The sequence below is a fragment of the Lichenostomus cassidix genome, chromosome 1 (genome assembly GCF_008360975.1).
Source record: "Lichenostomus cassidix isolate B80296 chromosome 1, HeHo_3.0, whole genome shotgun sequence".
Taxonomy (NCBI): Eukaryota; Metazoa; Chordata; class Aves; order Passeriformes; family Meliphagidae; genus Lichenostomus; species Lichenostomus cassidix.
In genome coordinates, this window is record NC_139479.1 from 81091887 (window position 1) to 81114919 (window position 23033).

Here is a 23033-nt window from a genome sequence, read left to right on the forward strand (position 1 = left end):
AGGAAACTGAGGAGCAGGTCCACGTCACTGCAGGAAAGAACAGAGGGTTAAAGATTCACACAGCGCAATCCGATGTCGCAGAGGACAAGCTGGTTCAACATCTCGGTCAGGGTATCACCGGGGGGTTCAGAGATGAGCAGTGGCACTTGGAACATTCGTTCTGGGAAAGGCCGTGAGGCTGTGGCGCAGGGCTGCGCCAAGGTGCACACAGCCAGGGGCAGCGGCAGCAGCTCGGGCGGCCGGAGCCTCCCGCTCCCTGCTCGCGCCCGCCATCTTCCTCCCGCGGCCAGGGCGAGCCCGGGGCCATGGCAACGCCGGCTCGGGGAGCAGGAGCAGGAGCAGGCCCGGCAGGGAGCTGCTTCCGCGTCAGAGGCCTGCTCTCGGTCGCCTGTGCTGCGAAGGACCGCCGCGACCCGCCACGGGCGGTGAGTCTGCAACGCCCGCCCCTCCTCCGCCCGCTCCTTCCCGTGCCCGGGGGCGGGGAGCGGCCCTGAGGCGCGGGACGGGCCGGGTCACGGGCGCTGGGAATGGCCTGTCGGTATGATCGCGGCAAGGCCTGAACACTGGTTCTGCTTTCTCTTTCTGAGCTGGAGAAGACAGATGTTGGTCTCCGGTAATTCACTAGGGCTAGGGTTAGGGTTACACCTAGGCTTAGGGTTAAGAGATCTGAAAAGCCTAGAGCTCCAGGCTCACGGGCTTTTGAAAGCGCTTGCCAATATGATGGCAGCCAACGCCTCAGCGTTGCTACTCCCAAATGTCTTTGAGCTGGAGTAGCCAGATGTTGGTCTTGGGTAATTAACTAGGGCTAGGGTTAGGGTTGAGAGATCTAAAGAGCCTGGCGCTGCAGGCACGCTGGCGTTTCAAAGGGCCTGCCAATACGATCGCAATAAGGCCTCAGCTTTGCTTGTCTCACGTCTTTGTGATTTGGAGAACCCAGTTTGGTGGTTTTCTCGGGCCATTAACTAGGACTAGGCTTAGGGCTGTGCCTACGTCCCGGTACTGTGGCCTGGGGCCGTGCCGGGATCCACCCCGAGCAATGAGGATCTCCTTATCCAGCAGATGCACGGGGAAAGGAGGCGAGCCGCCTCTGGCCGGCCTGGCCCTGCCCCGGTCCTGGCCCTGCCCCTGTCCTGCCCCTGTCCTGGCCCTGCCCCTGGCCCTGCCCCTGGCCCTGGCCCTGCCCCTGTCCTGTCCTGTCCTGTCCTGTCCTGGTCCTGTCCTGTCCTGTCCCTGGCACCTCTGCCCTCTCCCTGGCGGGATGGCCCTGCATGGGCCCGCGGACCTCGCGCTATTGCCAAAGCGGAGCTGGGCGGGATTGGGTTTATGTGTTAAAGGAACACCAGAACACCTAATTTGTGTCTTTCCCTTGTTCCGAGCTATACCCTTCCTCACTTAATCTCTTAAAGTTAGTTTTGGGTGGGCACGGATCTGAAAGTGCATACTGAATTCTTTTCTCGAAGTTTTCTCCCAGAAAATAGAACGAGCATTGGATAACAGTTTTTGGTTAAAAAAATTGCATTAATATTATGGAGCCTGTCCTTTGCTTTGAACGTAAGTGTATTTTTTTACAGAATTGTTGCTAACAGTTTTTTCCTGAACTTCAGTCCCAGGCCTTTGTCTTGTGCCAAGAAGCCAATGTGACCACCCACCCTTGGCATTTGTCTCCATGCAGTAGTAGGTATACAAAGGGAGAGGGGAGACAAAATTCTTTCTGCTGGTGGGCCTTGTTGTTTGCCTTTTCTCTGGATTAAGAAAAAAAAATTACCTTGAACTTGCTGTACTGAAACATTGTGTTAAACACATTAGCACTTTGCCAAGTAGAGTAATCAGCCAGGCCTGCCTGTGATGTTGTGTAACTGGGCTGAAGTCTGTAACCCTCACTTGGTATAAAGAGGAATTACCTCTTCAGGGAAAATTATGTCCTGGTAGTGTGTAAAATAAACTAAACAACACAGACCTCAAAACATACTTAAATGTTTCAGAAATATTATTCTGAAATATGAACTAGACGACATCCTGAGGCCCCTTGCAACCCGAATTATTCTGTGTTTCTGTGCTGCTGCTGTTTGTTTGAACAATTTTTTGCAGGATGGAGTCCTGGTTTTTAAGTTTTCTAGGCTTTGTGCAGGGCAGTGATGCAACCTTCTGAGCTGGGGAGGTGGAGGTGGGGTGAGGCACTGGCACAAGATCCAGTGGTGTGTTACAGCACGCACAGGGTGTGTTACTGTCAGCCTGGAGTGCTGAGACAACTTCAGCCCTCTGCTCCTCTGTGGAGCACCCCCAAATCTGCCTGAGCTCTACCACACTACAGATTACATGAAAATGGGCACTGGTAAACTGCAGAGGCTGTTTTTAATTGTATCTAGTGTTTTTTTACAAATATCACAAACATGTTAATGCAATATCTCTTTTATATTCTTTAGTATTTTTTTACCTTGAATTGTGTAACAGTGTTAACTGCTACTACCATTTCTTCTCCACAGGTGGAGGAGCTGAGGCACTAATACCTTGAGACCTTCAGTTTTATGCTTTCTTGACTTGCTAAACAGTAGCCCAACTCTTCAGGACTTCTAACAGTGTGAATTGTTACCAGAGTGTTAGTGCATTTTGGTACCAGAATGATGACTGCTGTAGAAGGTGACTATTAATTGGCTTAGATTAATTTCATTCTTGGTTGTCTGAAGTTAGTTCCCTCAGCCATTAGATCTACTTACATCTCATATTTCTGTTTATAAGTTTTGTCAAGATACCAAGATGTTGCAAGGGGCTTGGGTATGTAATTCTCATTGTTTCCAGTCATGTAGTTAATCAGTGGAAAGGCCTTAAGGGAGGACATGGGTTATTTGATCACATGGCTTGGTGACAGAAGATTTTTTTTTTCCCTACTGCTTCTACATTTAGAGTTTGATTCTGTGCCATGGATGTCAACTATGATATTTCTTTGATTCATCACATCCTTTCTATGTCTTAAATGTTCCTGATTTAAGCAGTGGACTAATGCCCTTTTATTACTCCTCACTAGCTGTCAAGAAGAAGCAAAATTACACTAATGTGCATGAAGCCGTGAAAGCTGGGGATGTAGAGCAGCTTGCATCAATGATAAAAAGGGGAGCCAGTATTAATGAGGTGGATGTAGTCCACCAGTTCACACCCTTGCAGTGTGCTGCTCACTCTGGAAGTCTGGAGGTAAAATACTATCTTAGTGTATAGACATAGCTGGGCTTTTGTAAATCCATATTTCCTTCTTTGGGAGAGGCTGAACACAATATTGCTTGGATAGACTGAATCAATAATCAATGATCTGTTTTTCTTGTTAAATGTATTCACCAAGAGTAGAAGTACAGGATTTTAGATTTTAATTTTTTCTTTCTGAAGCCCTGGGCAATTTACCTAATGAACTTTGCCATATTTTACAAAATCATTGATTTTCTTACTCTGAGCAAAATGTGCCATTTCAGATTCATGACCTTCTTTTGTCTGTATTGTGTTTCCCCCTTCTCTTGAGACACCTAGAAAATCCTGTAGGATGTGTAAAATATTCTGAAGGTGACTGAAACAGGTGAGAGGTGACATGAAAATATGTTCATTCTTCTTACCAGTGTCCCATGCCTCATTCTCTATAGAAGTAGTCCTACATTTATTTTAATAAATGAAAATGTTGAATAATGATGTAGAAATCAGCAGGTGTGTGCATCAGTGTTTTGAACTTCCAGAAGGACTGAACTCTGTCTTCAGCACAACATTCACCTTCTTCTTGCAGCCTCCTTGTTCACTGTTCATGGCAATCTAACCTTGAAGCAGCAAGGCCATTCAGGTCCCAAAAGAAAATACGTGAAATTCTTGCTAAACTCAAGAATTGCTAAGTGCAGTGCTGCTTCTGGAATGTAGAGACACTGTCAAGAAAATGCTAATCATCATGTCAGCCCCAAAACCAGATTGCTTACCTACCCTTTTTTGCCTCTATAAGTTCTGCCATTTTTCATTTGACTCTCCTACTTTGCCATCAGTGTGTTAGACTTTATTGAATTATCTGTCACCTATTAGTCACTAAGCTCCTTGGCAGAAATAGTGGAGGAACCAGAGCTGTAAGATGACCTGAAAAAAGATAATAAATCATAGTAATATATAATAAAAAGTTCTAACTGTGCCTCTAGCTGTCTTTGGATAGTTCATAAAGCTTTCCATTGCAAGCAATGATATCTGTTGGAAAAAGGTGAATAAAACAAAACTAGGCCATGGAAGGATGAGAAGAGAGATGGGATTATATACGCCTAAGAAGCCTAATAAATGAAATGAGGCTTTAAATTTAGTACATGATATTTTTCCTGCCAGTAATTTTAGCTGGAATTCATGTGACCATGTTGGCATTGTTTTTTCCAATGCTTTTACCTCATGCCATGTGAACACTCTCACAGATTAAATTTTAAATCTGGAAGAGTAAAATGAGGAAGTCATACTGTAACATCGATGCTAGGATCTGAATTAGTGGGCCATTTGCACATTTTGTACCTTGTGTGAAACCTGGAAAGTGTAACTTACCCATAACTTCCAAATGCACAAATACCTGTTTAAGGCATGCTCTGAGGTCTCATATTTCCATAAGGAAATATTCCAATACTGTTTTGAAATGTAACTTCGATGGATAAATTCTAGTTGAAATGTGCCTCAGAGACATGAGGAGCAGTTAAATAAAAAGCACTTTGGTTTTGTTGAGCAGTGCCTTCACTGGTTGCTCTGGCATGGAGCTGACACCACACGAGTGACAGTCAGAGGTTGGACAGCAGCTCACCTCGCGGCCATCCGAGGGCAGGATGCTTGCATGCAGGTACTGTAAATACTCACTCTCAAGCAAGAGTTAGTAGGGCAGACATTAATTGTGGACAAATTCATTATGAAGATCAGCTGAGGGAGCTCCTAAGGGAGCTGTGAATAGCTTGTCTTGATGTCTTGACATCTGGGATTAAATCAGCCATTTTCAAACCAGAGCACTCATTTGCGCTGTCAGTGCAAACATCCATTTTGTGCAACACCAGGCCCCTGAGGTCAGCCCAGAGTTACCCTGCTGGTCATCATAAGCCATCCTGCTAGGAAATGTTTGCCTTTTCAGCTTGTGAAATGATCTTGTGCTTTGCGTTTCTTCCAGGCTTTGTTACGGAACGGAGTGGACGCAGCAGCTCGGGACGACCGCGGGTGCACAGCCTCCCACCTGGCTGCAGCCCACGGGCACTCCTACACCCTGCAGACCTTGCTGCGGGCAGGGGCGGTGAGACACAGCCCTGCAGCTTTTCCCAAGCAAAACTCTCCCTAGCTTAAACTGAGATTTAGGGTGGCAGATTAATTGTTGTCGGTGAATTTATTTCTAGGTAAATTTCCAGTTTTTAAATTGTGATATACATTTAGAGAAATTATAAAAATCTAGAGAGAATCAATAATGTGAGTAAATCACATGCCACTGAGGATGTCATTAAATGAAGATCAGGTACTGGGGTGGTGGTAATTTTTTGCAGTTCTACAAATGTTCTGTAGTAAAGGAGACATAACCTTAAAAAAAGAAAATGAATCCAGATGCATATTTAAGGAATAATGAGCAGTGCAGGTCATTATGATGATAAAAACACGTCTAAGTTGCACCTTTTATAGGTGTATTAAGTAAAAACGAGAACCAGTGAAAAGTAGCTCTCTTGGAACGGGAACTGCATATAATGCGTGAACTTTGAAAACATTATTTGGTTTGGTTTAAATAACTTAACACAATGAACAGCTGATTCCCATATATAAAGTTTGTCTTGTGTCTAAGGTTCAGAAGTGAATGAATTTCCCTGCTGCTTTCATTTTAGGATGTGAATGTTTCAGACAGGAATGACTGGAAACCTGTTCATTATGCGGCTTTTCATGGTCGCTTGGGGTGTTTGCAGCTTCTTGTTCGATGGGGAGCATGTGTAGATGATGTGGATAACAATGGAAACCTTCCAGGTATATCAGGATAGATCATATGTTTTTAAACCTTTCGTGTACAGTTGTTGTGAAAAGTGATAATTGAGCAAATTATAAGTAGTGCATAGCAGCAGCATTTGCTATTTGATTCCATGCAATCAGCGTATGTTGTCCATTTTTGTAATGATGGGAGGATTTATAAAATCCAAAGTATTGCCCTGTTGGTATTCCATTCACCTCCTGCAGCTGCTAGCAAGGATGAGAGCTCGTGAGTGCTGGGATGGGGAGCAGGCTGAGCCTGGCTGGGAGCAGGTGAGCAGCATCTCCTGTGCGTGAGATGGAGCTCCTGTGCCAGTGGAGGTCAGAGGAGAAGGGTAGATAGAGGGGGAGGCAGTTTCAACTGCTGTGTGCTACTTTTTGAATTTGTGCCAGTGTTATAAGGTTCTGGTATCCCACTGTTTTGTCACTGATTTTGTAAAACACTTGTTCTCGTTTTCCTGTGATTTCTCCGTCTTGATTTCTGGAATAATGTTTTGCCTGGATTATCTGTAATTTCGTAATTATCACTGTATTCACTTTAGAACAAAAATTTGGCAGTGATCATTCTTGCTTTTCATATTTTCTCCAGCATCCCTCTCCCTATCATGCCACTGCCTCAATACCCTCTGTAAGGTCAATGGTATTGTTCCTGTCATGGGTCCTCCTTGCATCCTCTCCCTTTTAGTATTTTCCTTCTTATGGTTTGTCACATTATTTGTTCCAAAGAGCATATTTTTTTCCTCTACAACTTGTATAGAATTATCTGTTTAAACCCCTTCTTATAATCTTTTACCCTCTATTAAGGGCTACTTCCCTAGGAAATTGATAGCTATGCTGTGTTTTGCAAACCTGTGTCTTGTTAAAGGATGTGAGGCTCCTGCATCCCAGCAGGAGATCTGGTGCATTAGCAATAAGGGGTCATGATGTTAGGCACCCTGGTGGCAGCATGGAAAGCAGCTTTATTTGCTTTTGGGAACACTTCCCTGATAACAGACTTCTGTGGAGAGAGCAGATGTCAGCACAGTTCTACTTAAATGCTCTGTATAAAATAGTTAGTAGAAAATTGTTTTTATTGTATTTTGACATCTACAGAAGCTTGATCTTCCAGGCTTTGTTCTATTTGATTTGATCATGTTATCTTCCAAAGGAAAGAGAGTATTTTGGAACATGGCTAGTAACAGATTAGTAGAAGTGCTGTGCAAACCAGCTTGTCATCTGCTTGTGTAAGAGAAGGGAACTTAAATTATCTTTACATACTTCAGCTTCCAGATTAGCTGAACAGTGCTGTAATTTTTCCTAAGAGAATACTGGAGGAAGTTTTCTGAGGTTGCAGTGCCAGGCATCTAAAACTTAAAAACTGGCTGCATCTTTTGCATATGTGTGTTACAGCAAAGGGTCAAACTGCCTTTGCTAATTTGCATGCTAATTTTTTGGAAGAAAAAAAATTTCTGGCTCATTCAATGTACAGAATGGGCTGTGCTTATTAATTTAATATTTTTTTTTCTCTCTGTATTCATACATGCTTTTATTGCTCACGAGTGAAACCTATCCTAAATGTTTTTCAGACACTATTTTTTGACTTGTGGCTTTGAGAAGAGTGAAAAGCATTAGTCTGATTTTATAAAAGACAAGATGAAACACAGAGAATTTGGGATACCAACACCAACTACCACTACCTATTTATGCCTGAGACAAGGTTTTTCAGTTATTGGCACTCAGCTGCACATTTTGATGTTACTATGTTAACATCACAGTACCCTCTGTCTTTAGTCTCCCATCTGAGGTATCATCATCTTTCTGTAAAACCAATATCCATAACCTTTTAGAGCAATTATGCTCTGGGAAGCTGTGGATGGTTTGCTACAGAAAACCTGTGTGTGCCAAAACTGAAGTGACACGGGTGTTTTTGGGTCCTGGGTACATTGTTTGTTGATTATGAAGATTGCAAGATTCTTACTTGGAGACAAACTAATCCTTTTGCCTCTAGAATATCAGCCAGCTTTTACAGAGCATTTTCATGGAGTGATAGCACATAGTAACAACAATAATAACAATAAGAGGCATGTTCTTCCAATTAATGGGGCTAGTGAATATTATTCACGTCAAACTAATCAGCATGTGTTTGGTACCTCTAAATTTTGTTACAGGCCCAGCACTGTAGCTGTATTAAATAAGTAAACCTCTGCATAGCCTAAAGGTCAGGTGAGGAATATACATTCAAATGTTTTGTCCAGTGAAGTGCCTACCACACAGGTGAGGGTGTGATGTGACATGTTCATGGTGGCACAGTAGAGCCTAAAACAGAAATGGCCTTAGCTCCTAATGAAGGACACTGCTGTCCCCTTGTAAGGAGTATCCGTGGGACAGCGAGGTCAGGCAGCTGCTGAAGGCAGAGATCCATGTTCATGGGGGAGGTGAGACCCCAGCAGTGCACTCTTGGTGCTTTGTTGGGAGCCTGTTTTGTCTCCTGCAGTCACCTCTGCTAGGGAATCACCTTTGCAGATCCTGTCCTTGACAGCTTTACCTTCTTTGCTTAGAGCTGAACTCTGTCCTGGGTGGGAGCTGCACATCCCCAGTTCAGCTGAGGCTGCTCTTCCCCCTGTGCAGTGTTGGATGTCTCACGTGCTGGCAGATAACCCAGATCTAACCTGTGGCAGGCAGCAAGGCTCTGCTCTAACACCCTTTATTTCACCTTGTTCTGCAGCCCATCTGGCAGCAGTGGAAGGACACTTGCATTGCTTTAAGTTCTTGGTTGGGAAAATGGCTGGTGTTGTGCACACACTGAAAGCCAGGAATGACCATGGAGAGACTCCAAGGGACTTGGCTGAACGCTTCTATAAAGATAATATTCTGCAATATATTGATGGTGTGGAAAAAGAGGGTGAGCATCCAGAGACACAGGAAGGTGAGTATGGATCAAACTACAGTTAAAAAAGGCATTATGTATACTTCAGTAGAAGTACCCGAAGGTGTACTTGTCATTTCAGGTCTGTGAAATTAATCTCTTAACTGTATGAGATGCCTGTAGCCATAACTAGGACATGTTTAGTCAAGTGTGTGGTGAGCATTGCTGGTGCACAGCTGCATTTTAGCTGATTGAGTTGCCTTGAGTTAGCAAGAACTCTGAAGTGTCCATACCTGAGTTGCTATGAGAAAGGCAAGCCATGAGACACAAATACAGCACATTCAGTAGAACTACTGGCATCTGCTTGGAAACATGTGCATTTCATTTTCAGTTTTAGCTTTCCCAGCTCATGATGCTGCTTTCAAAGGGGACTTGTTACTGCTTAGAGGACTAGTGGGAAGCGGAGTAATCAATATTAATGAGCGGGATGATAAGGGATCCACTCTCCTGCACAAAGGTCAGTAAATATGATCTGTGTTTCAGTTTGTTACTGTTTGTTGATGATTTATTTACTTTGTTTCTCAAGTAGCTGCTTATCAGATAATGAAAAACAGCATTTCATTTCTTGAGGGCTTGGAAAAGCAACCCCAAACCCCATATTATGTAATGTATGTGTGTGTGGTTGTCACTTGAAAAACAATATAACCAATCTTAAGAAAAAAAAGCTTACAATAAAGAGAAATCAGCAGCTAAACTGAAAACTAAATAGCTCTGATGTTTATTTACTTCCTGTTTGTATATCAATATCATGTCAGCTTAGTTGGAATTAGTCCTGATTTTCAGTGATGGAGAAAGAGATCAGGCACATGAATTCCAGCTTTGAGTGATAAGCAAAGCTGTATTGTAGCTATAAAAACATTTTAATTTTCACTTAATTTAATCTAACCAAGTAGGGGGTTTTTTTTTGGTTTTTTTGGGGGTTTTTTTGTTTTTTTTTAATTGGGCAAGCTGTGGGTTTTAGAAGCATCTGCTGCTTAGGTATAAGAATGATCTGTATTGTGGCCTGGGCCTTTATTTACTGAACATATGGGGAAATATTGTAAAAACCACAACAAAGTCATTTTGTAGGATGCTGTGAAGAAAGGTAAACTTCTCTTTGACACCTTGACGTGTAGTGGACTGTTAGAACTACAGAAAAAATGGTCCTCTTGTGTTTCGGGTTTCACAGTGTTGTCTGAAAGAAGAAACGGAAGAAGAAAATAGGAAGCATTTTTGCAATACGCTTTTAACACATTTCCCACATTTCTTTTTGACTAGATGTAAGTGGTAGAATTTTTAAAAACATAATTGAAGTTCTCATTAAAATAACTGATATGTAGTGATTTTAAAATCCCACTTCCTTTTCTTGTAATGATGCTGACTTACAGTTGTTTTAACCCCGGTGTTTACATGCTGATGTTGTAATTTCATTTCCTTATCTCAGAAAGAAAACAAATATAACAAATATCCAAAAGGGAGTGCTGTCATGATATGGATTTGTTCTTCCATGAGAAAAACAACACACAGTTTCAGCTGTACTGCCAAATACTATCTTCCCTATGTGAGGCGTTGTTCATGGCACCATGTGGTGGGAGCAATGGCCATGCCAGATCATATGTGTAGGGTTGTGTTAAGATGCTGCTGAGAGGTGCTGCCTTGAGTGTCTACCCCAAAAATGATGTGCCTTTAGCTCCAGCACAAAGCCCTGCTTCCCTCTTCTGAGACAGCAGCACACACCACACATTTGGGCAGCCAGCTGTGTCTGACACCTGGGAGCCCAAAGCCAGGGAGAGGTGGCAGCACTTTGCTGCCAAACTGTGACATACAGGCCTTTCCTGCTAAGGCAGCAGTTACTTGCGTGTCTTATGCTCAGCACATGAGACTGGGCAAGTTTAGCTCAACTTGTGTCCAGGAAGAGCTGCCAGTACATTTTTAGAACTAGAAAGAATCACCAAACCATAGTGCATCATCTTCCCCAAAACTGTGGGTACCCCAGTGATTTGAGCATCTTGACACACAGGCTTCTCCCTTGTGGTGCCTTAGTGAACCCAGTCTCTGGCAGGCCAGGTAATGGCAAAAGGAAGTAATTTTAGGTTTGAAACACCTCAGTTATATGTAACTGACTCGTGTGCACCTTCCTTCCCTTAGCTGCTGAACAGGGGCATATCCATTGCTTGCAGTGGTTGGTTGAAATGGGAGCTGACTGTGACATTACAAATGATGCTGGAGAGACTCCAAAGGATGTAGCCAAGAGGTAGCAGTACTTATCCTGTAGCTCTGAAACTTACTTACTTAATACTTGTGTATCGATATCATGTCAGCTTTGTTGGAATTAATTCTAATTTTCGATGATGGAGATCAGGCCCATAAATTCCAGTTTGGAGTAATAAGCAAAACTGTATTGTAGCTATAATATTGTAGCTATAAAAGGTTTTAATTTTCACTTAATTTCATTTTCTTTTTAGCTAGGTCAGACACAAAAGGGGAAAACTAGCTCATTTGCAAAAGGACAGTTGTGAGCCAGTATGCTCACAGTTTGCTGTACAAAGTAAATGAGAAGTAGCAGAGGCCAGCTGATTTTTGCATTAATAAAAATACTGTGGTTTCTAATGAGATTCAATTAAGAAATCCTGCAAAGGAAAACGATGCCTCTGATATAGGAGCCATTGCCATAAGATTCTGTTGAGGCAGAGCTCATGCCATAAGAATACTACAGAAAGTAGATGGATAATTGTTCAGTGTGTGTACTGGTGCTTCCTTTAATCCTGAAATTCCTCTGGTAAATGGGAACATGGACAGTTTCAGAGAGCTTCTACCACACGTGTTTTTCCATATTTTAACTGTTCTCTGTGCAGATTTCCCCATCTGGCAGCTGTGGCACTTTTGACACCAAGAACTGGAGACAACTCTAGTGATGAAGAACTAGATGCAAACAATGTAAAGTTCTTTGAAACTCATGGTGTGGAAGGGAGTACAGATAGCAAAGCAGATTTAACCCTGGATAAAGCAGAGAAAAAGAATGCACGCAGTAAGCACTCTATTTCCATCATTCCCTCTTTGAAGAAGTTGGTATCAAGGCATAGTCCTAACTAGGACAGTTCCTGCCAACTGCTCTGATCTTTTTGTTGTAAGATGAGATAGTTGACAGGATATTTGTAATACTGAACATTCAAACAAATTGTGGAAAATTAGAAAGCAAGCAGAGGGCAATCAGATCATAATTGTTACACCATTTTAATCCATGTTGGTGCAACAGTATTGGATTGATTTTTTTTTTTTTTTGAGATCTGCTTGCTGTGTGGGTGTCAGGTGTAGCTCAGTTTGCTGAGCAGTGTGATTTCTGCTCTTGTGTTCGTGAGACTATTTTCCTGACTGTTGGTTTCCAGCATTATTGTCTTCTCCATGCGTGTTACCTACCTGGAGAACTCTGTCTTGCAGTAAGGGCCTATCACAAGATTAAAGAACTTCAGCGACTTCTAGAAGTTGCCTACAGCAACTACAGACAGCTGGGAGGAATAACTGAAGAGGAGAAGAAGACAAAAATAGAAGAAAGGAAAGTTGAGAAGTAAGGTCATTTTGCTTTGCTAATGTTTAACTCTGTGGGACCCATTTTAAATCCTCCTTTAAAGCATACTTACACTGAAATTTGCTTTGGCCATTCTGTCTTTTCCACTTACTGACTTCAACCAGGACAAGAAGAAATGGACTGCAGCAATTTGTCTGGCCATTTCTAAACTTCTACCACCAGGATCAGCCCCACAACACAAGTGCTTGATAGGTCCCTGATTCTTGTGCAAGATCATCTGTTTGGCCTTTAGGTTTTTCTGCAGATGTGTGCAGTAGGTCTGATAGGTTCTGGCTCTTTTGTTTGTGGTGAGGATGCCAAAGACATGTATGTCCTTTAATACATCTGAAAAAAGGCAATTGTCTTAGCATGGCTTGGATGGAAGTGCATATACAGCAGAGATTATTGAGTGACCTGCTAATATTTCTTCAGTGACCTGCTAACATTTCTGTTCATTGGCAATATATTTCTACATTCATGAAAGCATTAGCTTGTATCCATACCACAGGAAAAAAACTATCAGCAAACCTGCCCTTGCATGTGAAGCATTGCTCATAATATCTGTCTAATTCTCAGTCTCCATTAAATCAAATGGTTCTGTTAGATTGGTCAGGTGATTTGTCTACATTTCAAAGAAAAGTCTGTCAAAGATTTAGAGATTAAACAGTAATGCAGCATCCAAAGACAGGTCTGTCTCCACCTCTGCCAGTCAAACATTTGGCTATCCTCTGTTCTCAGTCTCTGTAGATAACCACCTCTGTAATGTGTTTGGGCCACCCCAAACTTCTGTATGTGGTTGGTCACTGAGAAGAGGCTGTCTGGAGGGCTTTTATGCTATCATGAAGACAGCAGACTTACCAGTCTGTGTGGACCTGGAGCAGGTAATAGGTGTCACAGATTGCAATTAGGTACTTTGTTTTACAGCCGTATCTGAGCCAGGAAACTTAAGTCAGGATTTCTTTTGGTTTCAGATCACCCTTTGACTCAGCTTATGCTGGCAGTCCATCTTCCTTAACTTGATATGTCTATTACAGGTAACAGATACCTGCATCTGAGTTAGTTACCTTGAACTCCTTTTTCAACCTCTTGGAGAGGTGTAGGCACTTCCAGGCCATAACTAAACATTTACTTCAAGATGACATATATCACTTCTAGGAATGTCGTGGTTTTAAAGGAAGAGGGTGATCAGCTCAGGTGTTGATGCCTACATTGAAAGGTCAGAGCAATCTGGTTTTAATGATGAAAAAATCACTGTTAACTTGTGACAGACACGAAAGTTAATTTTGTGTAGAGCAGGTGCTCAAAAGCTAGCAGTGCCTATTAGAGGGCTTTGGTGGGGCTCTTGAAGGGGTATTCCTTTCTGTGTCATATGTGGCTAAACTAGAAAAACTGTGAGGCTCTCTGAAGGGTGTCTCTTACCTGTGAAGGCTAGAAAGCATCTCTAGCCCCAAACTACCCTTTTGAAAAGGAAACAGGGCTTCTCAGCATACCTACCTACCCTTCTCAGGGTACCTCTCTGTGGATAAACCCCAAGATGCTTGTATCATAGGCCAGAAAACCTCATTGTTGATAAGATACTGAATGACAACACTATTTTGCTAGATGAAAAGCAGGAGTTGCCACTTGGGAAAGCCACTGTAGCAGATTTTGAAAATTTCTGCTTTAGTCAAGGTTTTTTGGCTGTAAGAGGCCTGGTGTGAACCACTTCACAGTCCTTTAACCAGGGTTCATTGCAGGAAATTGCCACCATGAGTGTGTTCCACACAGTTTCGGAGCTGTGCCTCTTTAATTTGAAGTATGGAAGAAGTCAGCTGTCCCCTGAACACAGGCCATTCTTTCAGTGTCAGTAAGGCTGATTGGTAACTCAAAGGCCTGAGTCAGGAATTCTTCACTCCAGGAAACAGGGAAACACAGTAGGTCTTGTTCAGAGCTTTCCTGCGGTGCTGTTTGAATGCACAGGGCAGATATCTTCCCTTTCCTTTTACTGATCTTACATCTTTGTAGGTGATGATTCATCCTGATAAAGGAGAGAGCAAGCTCAACTCCAGAGACTTATGTATTATGTCTCAGCTAAACAGTTCCAGGAATCTCAAGTAATTTAGGAGCCGTTTTAGGGTGTGACCAATGAGATCTTGCGCAACTGTGGATAAGCCAGTCATGCAAACTGTCTTCTGAGTTTTCCTCATGCGTGCCTAAACCAATCAGTAGGTAGGATGTAAAAGCACCAGATGTGAATGAAAAGGCTGCCCCTGACCTTTCCAGAATACCGGCTTTGTGCTTTTTCTCTGTTTCATAATACCTTAGTTGCTGCTTAGGCACTTCTCCCTCCCCCGCAGCTGGAGCCTGACCCGGTCAGCCCCGGCACCGGAGCCCTGGCTGGTGTGTGGGCAGCAGGCTCCACCTCGTGGTCACGCTGCGCTGAGCGCTGCTGGCAGCCCACAAGGGAAAGCTGTTCAGAGCTGCCACCAAGGCTCCGGAGCGTGAGCGCAGCTGGCTTGAGGCGTGCTGTGCTGCTTTCTGCGTGACCGGCCTGTTCCCTGGCTGAGGCACGGCACCGCGTGGCGTAGCCAGGGCAGGTTTGGATGTACTTTATGCTCTGCTTGTCTCGTTTGCTTCTGGCAGGGCTGTGAGGGAGCTGGAGGCTCAGCTGGAATACGAGCGAGTCAGGCGGGAGAAGCTGGAGAGCCAGCTGGATGACTACCGTGCTGAGATAAGCCAGCTCAGGGAGAGCCGGGGGAAAACCCGCACTCCCTCTGCTGCCTCCATGGTGAGTGCCACTGCAGCTCCCCTAGGCATGGGACAGAGGCTACTGCCTGTTGCTGAGGCATGTTTGTTGCCTCTAAGATTCCCAGGCACAGTGCGAGGAGATACTAGAGAAAATGTGCTACAGCTTTCAGCTTGGGACACTGAAGTGAGCAGGAGCCTTTGTCTGTCCTTGACAGTGTCTCTGCTATGAAATGGTATCAGTTTCTTTCTGTACACTGTCAGAGAAGCACCAGTATTTCATATTAACAGGAGTGGGCTGATCCCTGAGTACTTCCACACTGCATGTCCAGTGACTGGCAGTTCCCCCTGGCTAGTACCTGTTGTCTGACACTGGACTGGTGCTCCAGGAGAGGTGTCGTCACCACCAAGGGGCTACCCAGCCTCCATGGATGTAGAGATCACAACCATGGGTCCCCAGAGGGGGACAAATTCAGTAACAGGGTCTCAATCCATGTCAGAACCTGGAGTCAATCAGGCATACTGAACGAGAGTCCAAGATCTCATAGGAAGTTCATGCAGAGAATTCAGTCTGTTTGGGAAAGGAAAAGTACATGCAGCACTAGAAGTTCTCAGACAGAGAGGTTCCATTTTGAATTAAAAATTAAACCTTTATTTGACAGAGACCTAGGAGGGAAGAGGACACCACCACTGCAAGCATCCAATAGATGCTGGTGTTTCTGATTTTTTACTTTTCACCAGGACAGGCAATAGATGATGATGCTTCTGTTCTTTCAGACAAGTTTTTATTTCCCAGACTATTTTCCACCTCTTCAGACAGTCAATTGCCTCTGCAGTACCTTGTTTTTTGCACTTCTTGGTGGTATCTGAGTAAGGTTCTGAATGCTAGATGCCACAGCTGTACTTCAGAGAGGCCAGCTGCACTTTTCAAGGATGCTTCTGCTTCTCAGCCTCACAATTCCTAGGCTGGCAAATATTTAGTCAGTATTTTTAATTAGGCATGTTTTTTTTTCTGGTAATTTTCCCCTTCTAACCAAGCTGCCTTTCTGCCTGTTCACATCACATGTCAACCTGATGTGTCAGTCCCCACACCATTTGTAGTAGTAGTGTTTTTTTAATCACAGCAGCCTGAAGCAGTCTAGTTGGGCTTTAGGCTTAGTGGCTGGGACTGGAGACAATTACTGAGGGAGATCTGTTTTCAAGAACTACTCTGAGCCAAAGGGCCTTCAACCCTCACACTGCTGCACTGCCATCCCACGCCCTGGGACTGTGCTCTGCCCTCAGCTTCAGTCTGAACACAGTATTCTGTGGTTACTCCCAGCCAGATTTTTTAAATACTTTCAGTGGTTGCTGTTTAATGGCTGCAGTATTCTTTGTTTCAGAAAGCTGAGACAATGGCCAAGTCTTGCAAAGACAGTAAGAAAATAAAGCAGCAGCCAGCCTGCAGCCCAGGAGGAGTGTTCGTGAGACTGCGCTCAAAGGAGCGGCAGCAGACTGTGGAGGTAAAAAAGCAATATTCCAGATAATGCAAAGTGTTTGCACAGCCCAGCTTCACTGATGAGTTGTGGTTCTCTGCCTTTCACTTGAACTATGTTTTTAGTTCTCTAGTTCTGTGGCATAACAACAGCAAAGTCACAGGCCCTCATAGTTCTGAGAGAAGTATCTCCATCCACTGATCTATTTTGTACTACTACCTTAGGATAGAAAAAGTGCACCTTACCTCCCAGAATATTCAGTGTGGAAGCTGAATAGTGTCTGGGAGAACTACTTCTCAGCTGCAGAGAGGTGCCAGGGCCTGTGATTTTCATCTTTAGTCATTCCTAAAGGCAGGAAGCGGCTCCTTTGTGAGGTGCCAGATGACCTGCAGCAGCAGGTCTCTAACTCAGGGCTGAAGCCTTTACTAAGTTATGAGGCAGCTTGTGGTCAGAAATGGCAACCCTGACCTCTCCTCCACACCTAAAAATAATTTGATGGCTCCACATATGAAAGTTTTTCTTCATGAAATTATTTTCCCTCTGGGACCCTCATTTTGAGACTTAATTATTTTAGGGCTTTAGTCCTGATCTGTCTTCTCCTTAGTACTGAAGAAGACTTAATCTCTGAGAGTTTCAAAGGTACTGAAAAATAACAATCCCTGGTTTTGTGTGCACAGTGAAGGAGAGGTACGCTGACTAACAGCACAAGCCTTGTATCAAGAGCCCAGTTCAAGGTGTGTGAAATGATGGTGGTGAGAAGGTGCAGATGAGCTATTTCCTGCATCACCATTGCTGCTAAACTTTCATGTAGGAACTTTCAGATAGCCACACAAAAAAAAGAAATTAATTTTATTTTCTTGAATGAAGATGATAAATAATTTAATGCAGAGAATGTAAGAATTGGCAGAATACCAGCAAGTTCAACTGTAAACAGAAAAAAACAGCAATAAAAAATATTGCCACTAGTCAGTACTACATAGTCCTTAGCCCATAAAAGGCCTATTCTTACTTCAAAGTTCATCCAGAAAGACTTTTAAAAATTATTATTTTACTAAAAGAATCAAACCAAGCATACACCTTTGTACTCAACAAGATGGAACTGCTTCAGGTTTGGAAGGCATCCACCTATGTTGCAACTCTGCAACAAAAGTTGTCAAGTCCTTGTAGAAGGCAGAGTGGTCAGGAGGGTCAGTGTGTTCCACAGAATTACATAATAGTCTGGAGGAGTGTCCTCCCATCTGGAGATGGGAAGAGGATCACCACCACCACCACACTGGCACCACTGAGGTGCTGAGCATTTCCATGTTAAAGGCCAGATGCTATGCCCAGAAAGTAAGTGCAGGCTTCTTGGAAATACTCTGCGCTACTTGATGGGGGGAAGTTAAGAGCACTTATCTGCCCCAGGGCTGTACACAGTTCCTGAGAGTGGAGATTTTTGCCCTTGGAAAGGCAAAGACAAAGAAGTTCTCCCATTCTGCTGACATCTGGGCTTATGGAAATTCCAAGAGATACTAAAGAAAATAAATCTATGGAGCCATTTTAGTCATACATGAGATTTTAAATTTAGGTAAACCAGTCATAAAGAAAACTAAAGATTCTTTATTAAAGGCCTTGGAGTGTGTTTTTATACATGTAGATAATAAACTAAAGGGCCAGTCTTCAGTTCATCAAAAAAGTGAGGAACAGACTGAAGGCAAAATCCAGAAGCTACATTTAAGAATAATTTACTTGGATCAGAAAAGTTATGTTGGAGTCTGGTATTAGCATCCCCATACTGGGAACTCTAATTTGGGAATTGTATTTCCGTTTCAAGGGCATGTAAAATATTTCCATTTTGAAAGGAGCTGAGAGTGAGAATTTTCCAAAAGGAAAACAAATTTACTTCTAAAAAGTATTAGGAAACACTTTCTGGTATAGCGTAAGAAATACTTTGAAATTAGTGCAGTATGGAATAGGAGACAATGGATTATTACTATCTGGCTACTTCCCCCCAGTTATTTTGATCTTTATATTTCCTATTCAGAAAACATTTTTATTATACACTAAGAATATCAAAACAAAAAGGTACCAAGGTTATCTACAGTGCAAACATGATCAAAGTGGTGTTGCCTGGGTGGCTTTTTCTGTCTGTATTTAGTGCAGTCATTCCACGTAGATCTATTTCCAGAACCTGTAAAATCCCAGTGCTATTGCTAGGCAAGTGAACACTGAAGCTGTTAAAAAAAAACCAACAAAGAAAGGAGCTAATTAGCTGAACGCTGTTGTACCACTTTATCCATAGAGGAAATCAGCTGCAAACAGATGGAAGAACGATAATGACTCTAGAGCAGAGCCTCCTAAACCTCCCAGCCTGCTGCAGGTGCAACAGAACAATTCCAGAAGCGAATGCCTGGTCTGGGATGCCACACCCTGCACAGCAGCACACCCACAGAGCTGAGATGGGAGGCCCAGTGCAGCAGCCTCAGGAACCATGTTTGCAGGGACATATCCCAAGAGCTATGCTGGATATTACAGAGCACCACAGGCTACAGGGGCTTTTAGTACTGTCACCCAGCTACTGGAAACTGCATTGCAGGAGAGGTGGCTGTACTAGGGCTGGCATTAGGCATCATAGGTTTCCCATGGAACCAAAATGACAATGAACTTGACAATGAACTCTCATACACGTATCTGACACACCACCAAGATATCCAGGCAGCACTCCTGGAGCTGGATGAGTAGTCCTTTGGATTTGTTACGCTGCTGTTTCAATTACTGTTAGAATAAAGCTAATTACATTTCCCTTTGAACTTATTCGCACTTCCGATATAATGCAGTGCTCTCTCTTTATCCAGCTCCTACACAATAAAAATGTCACTGGTTATGTATATATTGAGAAGACAAATGTCAAATCAGACTGAAAGTTGTTTTGCTCGCTAGGGGAAAGTGCAAGTGCTGCCACACTGAAACTGTGTGTCTATGGAGGCTGAATGGGAGGCAGAACTGGTCACTCACTCTCAGACCAGTCCTGAATGACAGCAAACTTTCAGGGTACTACAAATGACCTCAGCAGAACTTCTGTAGCAACTCCATTGCAGCAACAGCTGCTGCAGCAAGCAGAGGTACTGTCAAACTGGCTAAGGTGTTTAGGCTTCTAATTTTTTTTCAACCATGTCCATATTTGTCCTAATCCCAGTTCTGGGCACAATCCTAGTCCTACTGTGGCATGCTCCCACCTCTTCTGTGTTCTCTGTCGCATTTCTTCCAGCTGGAGGGGGGAAGGAAGATCTCTTCCACCCAATCCCAGTTGTCTACTGCTACAGCTGACCTCTTTTAGCATATACTCCTTAAGAGAATTTTATACATCCACGATACAATACTGGTACTCACCTCCTTGCCTATCACATACCTGCTAAATAGCGAATGGTGTCAAGTTTATTCGATTCCATGAGTGTTTTTAAGGAAGCTATTTCAGTGTCAATTTTATTACTGATTTCTGAGATAATGCTGTTGGTATTTGAATCCTGAAATATTAAAAGACAACATATATTTGACAATGGTCTCTAACCCCTTCAACTTTCCAAAGCTGAACTAAAATACCATGCTACTAGAAACAAGAAACAAATTTCTACCCTATCACTGCTAAGAGACGTTAGAAGACACAGAACATTGCTTCATACAATCCAGGAAGAATACTGAAGCGATAGACACAAAAAAAGAGAAAATTCTAACGATCGTAGAATCACAGACTGGCTTGGGTTGGAAGGGACCTTAAGGACCATCTAGTTCCAACCCCCCTACCATGGGCAGAGACACCTTCCCTACACCAGGTTACTCAGAGCCCCTTCAAGTCTGGCCTTGAACACTGCCACAGATGGAGAGTCCACAAATTCTGGGCAACTTCTGCCAGTGCTTCACCACCCTCATGACATGGACTTTTGTCTCTGATGTGCCAATGCCTCTTAAAGATATTCTACAGCACATAGAACAGTATCGCTACATTTTTGAAGAACAAAGGTTTAAGCATTCACAAGGCATATCCCAAAAAGGAAGGATATGCTCAAGATGGGACATTGTCCCTCTTCAGCCTCTTAGACTTCAGTGTCCTCTAGAAGCTCTGAGGACTTCCAGTCTTTGAATTGCTTGGCTGTAGGCACCTGCACCATTCCTGTAGTACAGCTCATCAGTTAACACTGGGAAAAGGGCAGCATGATAGCTCACATTCCACCTGTGCCAGCCTGTGACAAGGCACTTGGGAAGTGAGGGACAAGGCTTGCATGCCTCCCTCTGCTCACTGGAGTTTAGTGTGAATCCCACAGCCAAGAAACACCTACAACAGCCCTGAGTGATACAGCCTGGCCTTTTGCTTTACCATAGCCAAAAACATGGCTTTGGCTTTCACCAAAGTTTGGGGTTTACATTAACACACAATGTGTAACTGTATCTTGCTTTGTTCAATACTTACTTTTTTGTGAAACTCTGTAGTTGCTTCCATCAGTTTCCTCTCCTGATCTGTAAACTGTGGAGAAAAGATGAAGCACAACTGTTGCAGCAGGAGCACAACACAGAGCTAATAAGGGTATCTTCACAGACCAACTTACCATATCTGTCACCCTGCTCCTTTCCAGGTTTATGTCTAGCTTGCTGTCAGCTCGGATTTTACCGGTTTCAGTCTTTAAAATAAATGAAGATTATGAAAGTAGCTATTTATTCTCCCTAATGGGAATGTGTAGATACTTGCTGTTTACTTACCATTAAATGCTGTTTAACTTGATCTAATTCAATTTTCATTTTCTAAGTGCAGAGGAGAAAAAAAAAATTTTTACAAATTCAGGAAACTGTTAACCAAATTAATCAGTCATGTAAGTGTTACCACCGCATCCATGCAATTATTCTTCCCTCATTTTTCCTCCCAATGGGGCAATTTGTTCTTGATTAAATATGCTAGCTAATGTATTCAAATGTACAGCCATATACAATCTGCTGGGAATTTTGCTCAAAATGAAGCAATTATTTTGTAACAATGATGATCTTGTTATTCTGAGACTAAAGACAGCAGAAAAATACCAAAATGCCATCAAGTAAGAGTGAAACATGTCTCAATCATGAAATTAATTAAATTGTTGTGAAGGAATGGCTGACTCCTCTCCCTGCACTATATGGTTAATAGCCAGAAACTACCAGTTGCTCTTAAATAAAATTACAGAAAATGAAATGAATGTGCATATCTTAGAATACTTTTCAGAGGATCTGAGCAGGTCTTAGCATGTGAAATATATTTTTATCTCTGAAGTTCAAACATACAGACTCTTCAATATTGATAAAAGTATCCAGAATTACTATTACACTCATATTTTGTTCCACAAAAATGTGCAACAGATAGAAGGCAACAAATACTGCAATTAAACTGCTTAAGGAAAAAATGTATTAGTACCTCATTCTCTGCTCTCAGGTTTGCAAATTCACTTTTCTCCAGGATGACCATATCTTTTCGAATGGAATCCAAATGTGCCATTATCTGCTGTAAAGTTATTTCCTGTGAAACAGTAAAACATGCCATCGATTAAGCTGCACACTTTCTGGCAAGATTTTTAGGTCTGAAAGTACGAAATTAACTACTACAAAGCTCAAAAGTGGGGAGTCTCTCAAACACGAAAGTGACAGAAACAGACTATATTATACCAGCAGTTTGTTTGAAAGAGTCAAGAGGTTTGTGCTTTTTCTGTTGCTTTAATACAACAGCTCTGAATTTAAGCAAAAAGGCCATAGGTATTAGTCTAAGTAGCTATGAAATGAAACAGACCTGAAACTACAGGTCAGTCCTGCAGTTTCTTCCACTTTCAATCAATGTTCAGTAGCCTCAGAAGCACTAATGGTTGGTCTGAATGCAGCTCCTAAAAAGCACTTCCATTTACTGCCTACATACTCATCGAAAGCCAAAGACTTTATGAGTATCATACTGTTCTCTCAGCATCAAAGTCTGATGGCCACAAGTAAAATAGTGCTAAAAATCACTGAAAAAAGCCTTCCTGGGGTTTGAACTAATAAGTTCAGAATTCAACCACTATGCATAAATGCAGAAAAAAACCCCATAGAAAATAAAGGAAGAAACTCAGTATTTTAAAATGTTGAAAGCAATACTCCTTCACCCAGCATAAGGAAGTTACCTTACTATTTAGCATGGAAAATGACACATTGCTGTGGGATTCTCTGATGCACAGTGATGGTTTTGATCATTACTCCAGAAGGCTGTGCAGGCTGAAATTATGTGCCATTCTTCTTCAATTAAAGAAATTAAGCATTCATAGCTATTTTATTTGAACTGCTGAGCCTTTCTTCTAGAAGATTTTTATCTTACTGGCATTTACTTGTAATAAAAGTCATCTAACTTTTTTTTTCCTCTAATTCTCAGAAGAAGACAAGAATTTCTGCC

At 42.7% G+C, this 23033-nt stretch overlaps 2 protein-coding genes across 11 annotated transcripts in view; one reads left to right on the forward strand and one right to left on the reverse strand.

Annotated features, from left to right (window-relative positions):
- ANKRD42 (ankyrin repeat domain 42) lies at positions 1-19410 on the forward strand. 10 transcript variants are annotated; one of them, XM_085065543.1, is made up of 15 exons: positions 1-425; positions 1605-1678; positions 2484-2637; positions 3023-3186; positions 4718-4825; positions 5144-5263; positions 5838-5973; positions 8678-8878; positions 9210-9335; positions 11006-11111; positions 11713-11885; positions 12296-12422; positions 15045-15189; positions 16529-16648; positions 18903-19410. In XM_085065543.1, exons 3-15 carry the CDS (start codon positions 2619-2621, stop codon positions 19056-19058), a joined length of 1701 nt encoding a protein of 566 aa, XP_084921669.1. In that variant the 5' UTR covers positions 1-425; positions 1605-1678; positions 2484-2618; the 3' UTR covers positions 19059-19410. The 10 variants fall into 10 exon arrangements, with proteins under 10 accessions (XP_084921669.1, XP_084921699.1, XP_084921717.1 ...); XM_085065573.1 differs by having other exon boundaries at positions 1605-1674; XM_085065536.1 differs by lacking the exon at positions 1-425 and adding an exon at positions 467-613.
- Positions 17459-23033, reverse strand: part of CCDC90B (coiled-coil domain containing 90B) — a 10791-nt gene continuing 5216 nt past the window's right edge. Inside the window, exons 4-9 of the mRNA XM_085065614.1 lie at positions 22035-22136; positions 21353-21394; positions 21202-21273; positions 21066-21119; positions 20010-20124; positions 17459-18834 (exon numbers count right to left, since the gene is read on the reverse strand). Of these exons, the coding sequence (XP_084921740.1) occupies positions 18779-18834; positions 20010-20124; positions 21066-21119; positions 21202-21273; positions 21353-21394; positions 22035-22136 (441 nt within the window). The 3' untranslated portion in view covers positions 17459-18778. The remainder of the gene's footprint in view (positions 18835-20009; positions 20125-21065; positions 21120-21201; positions 21274-21352; positions 21395-22034; positions 22137-23033) is intronic.

Coding starts and splice junctions, on each gene's coding strand:
- ANKRD42 (XM_085065543.1), top strand. Junction 4,826..5,143: donor GGCAGGATGCTTGCATGCAG/GTACTGTAAATA, acceptor CGTTTCTTCCAG/GCTTTGTTACGGAACGGAGT. Junction 9,336..11,005: donor ATCCACTCTCCTGCACAAAG/GTCAGTAAATAT, acceptor TCCTTCCCTTAG/CTGCTGAACAGGGGCATATC.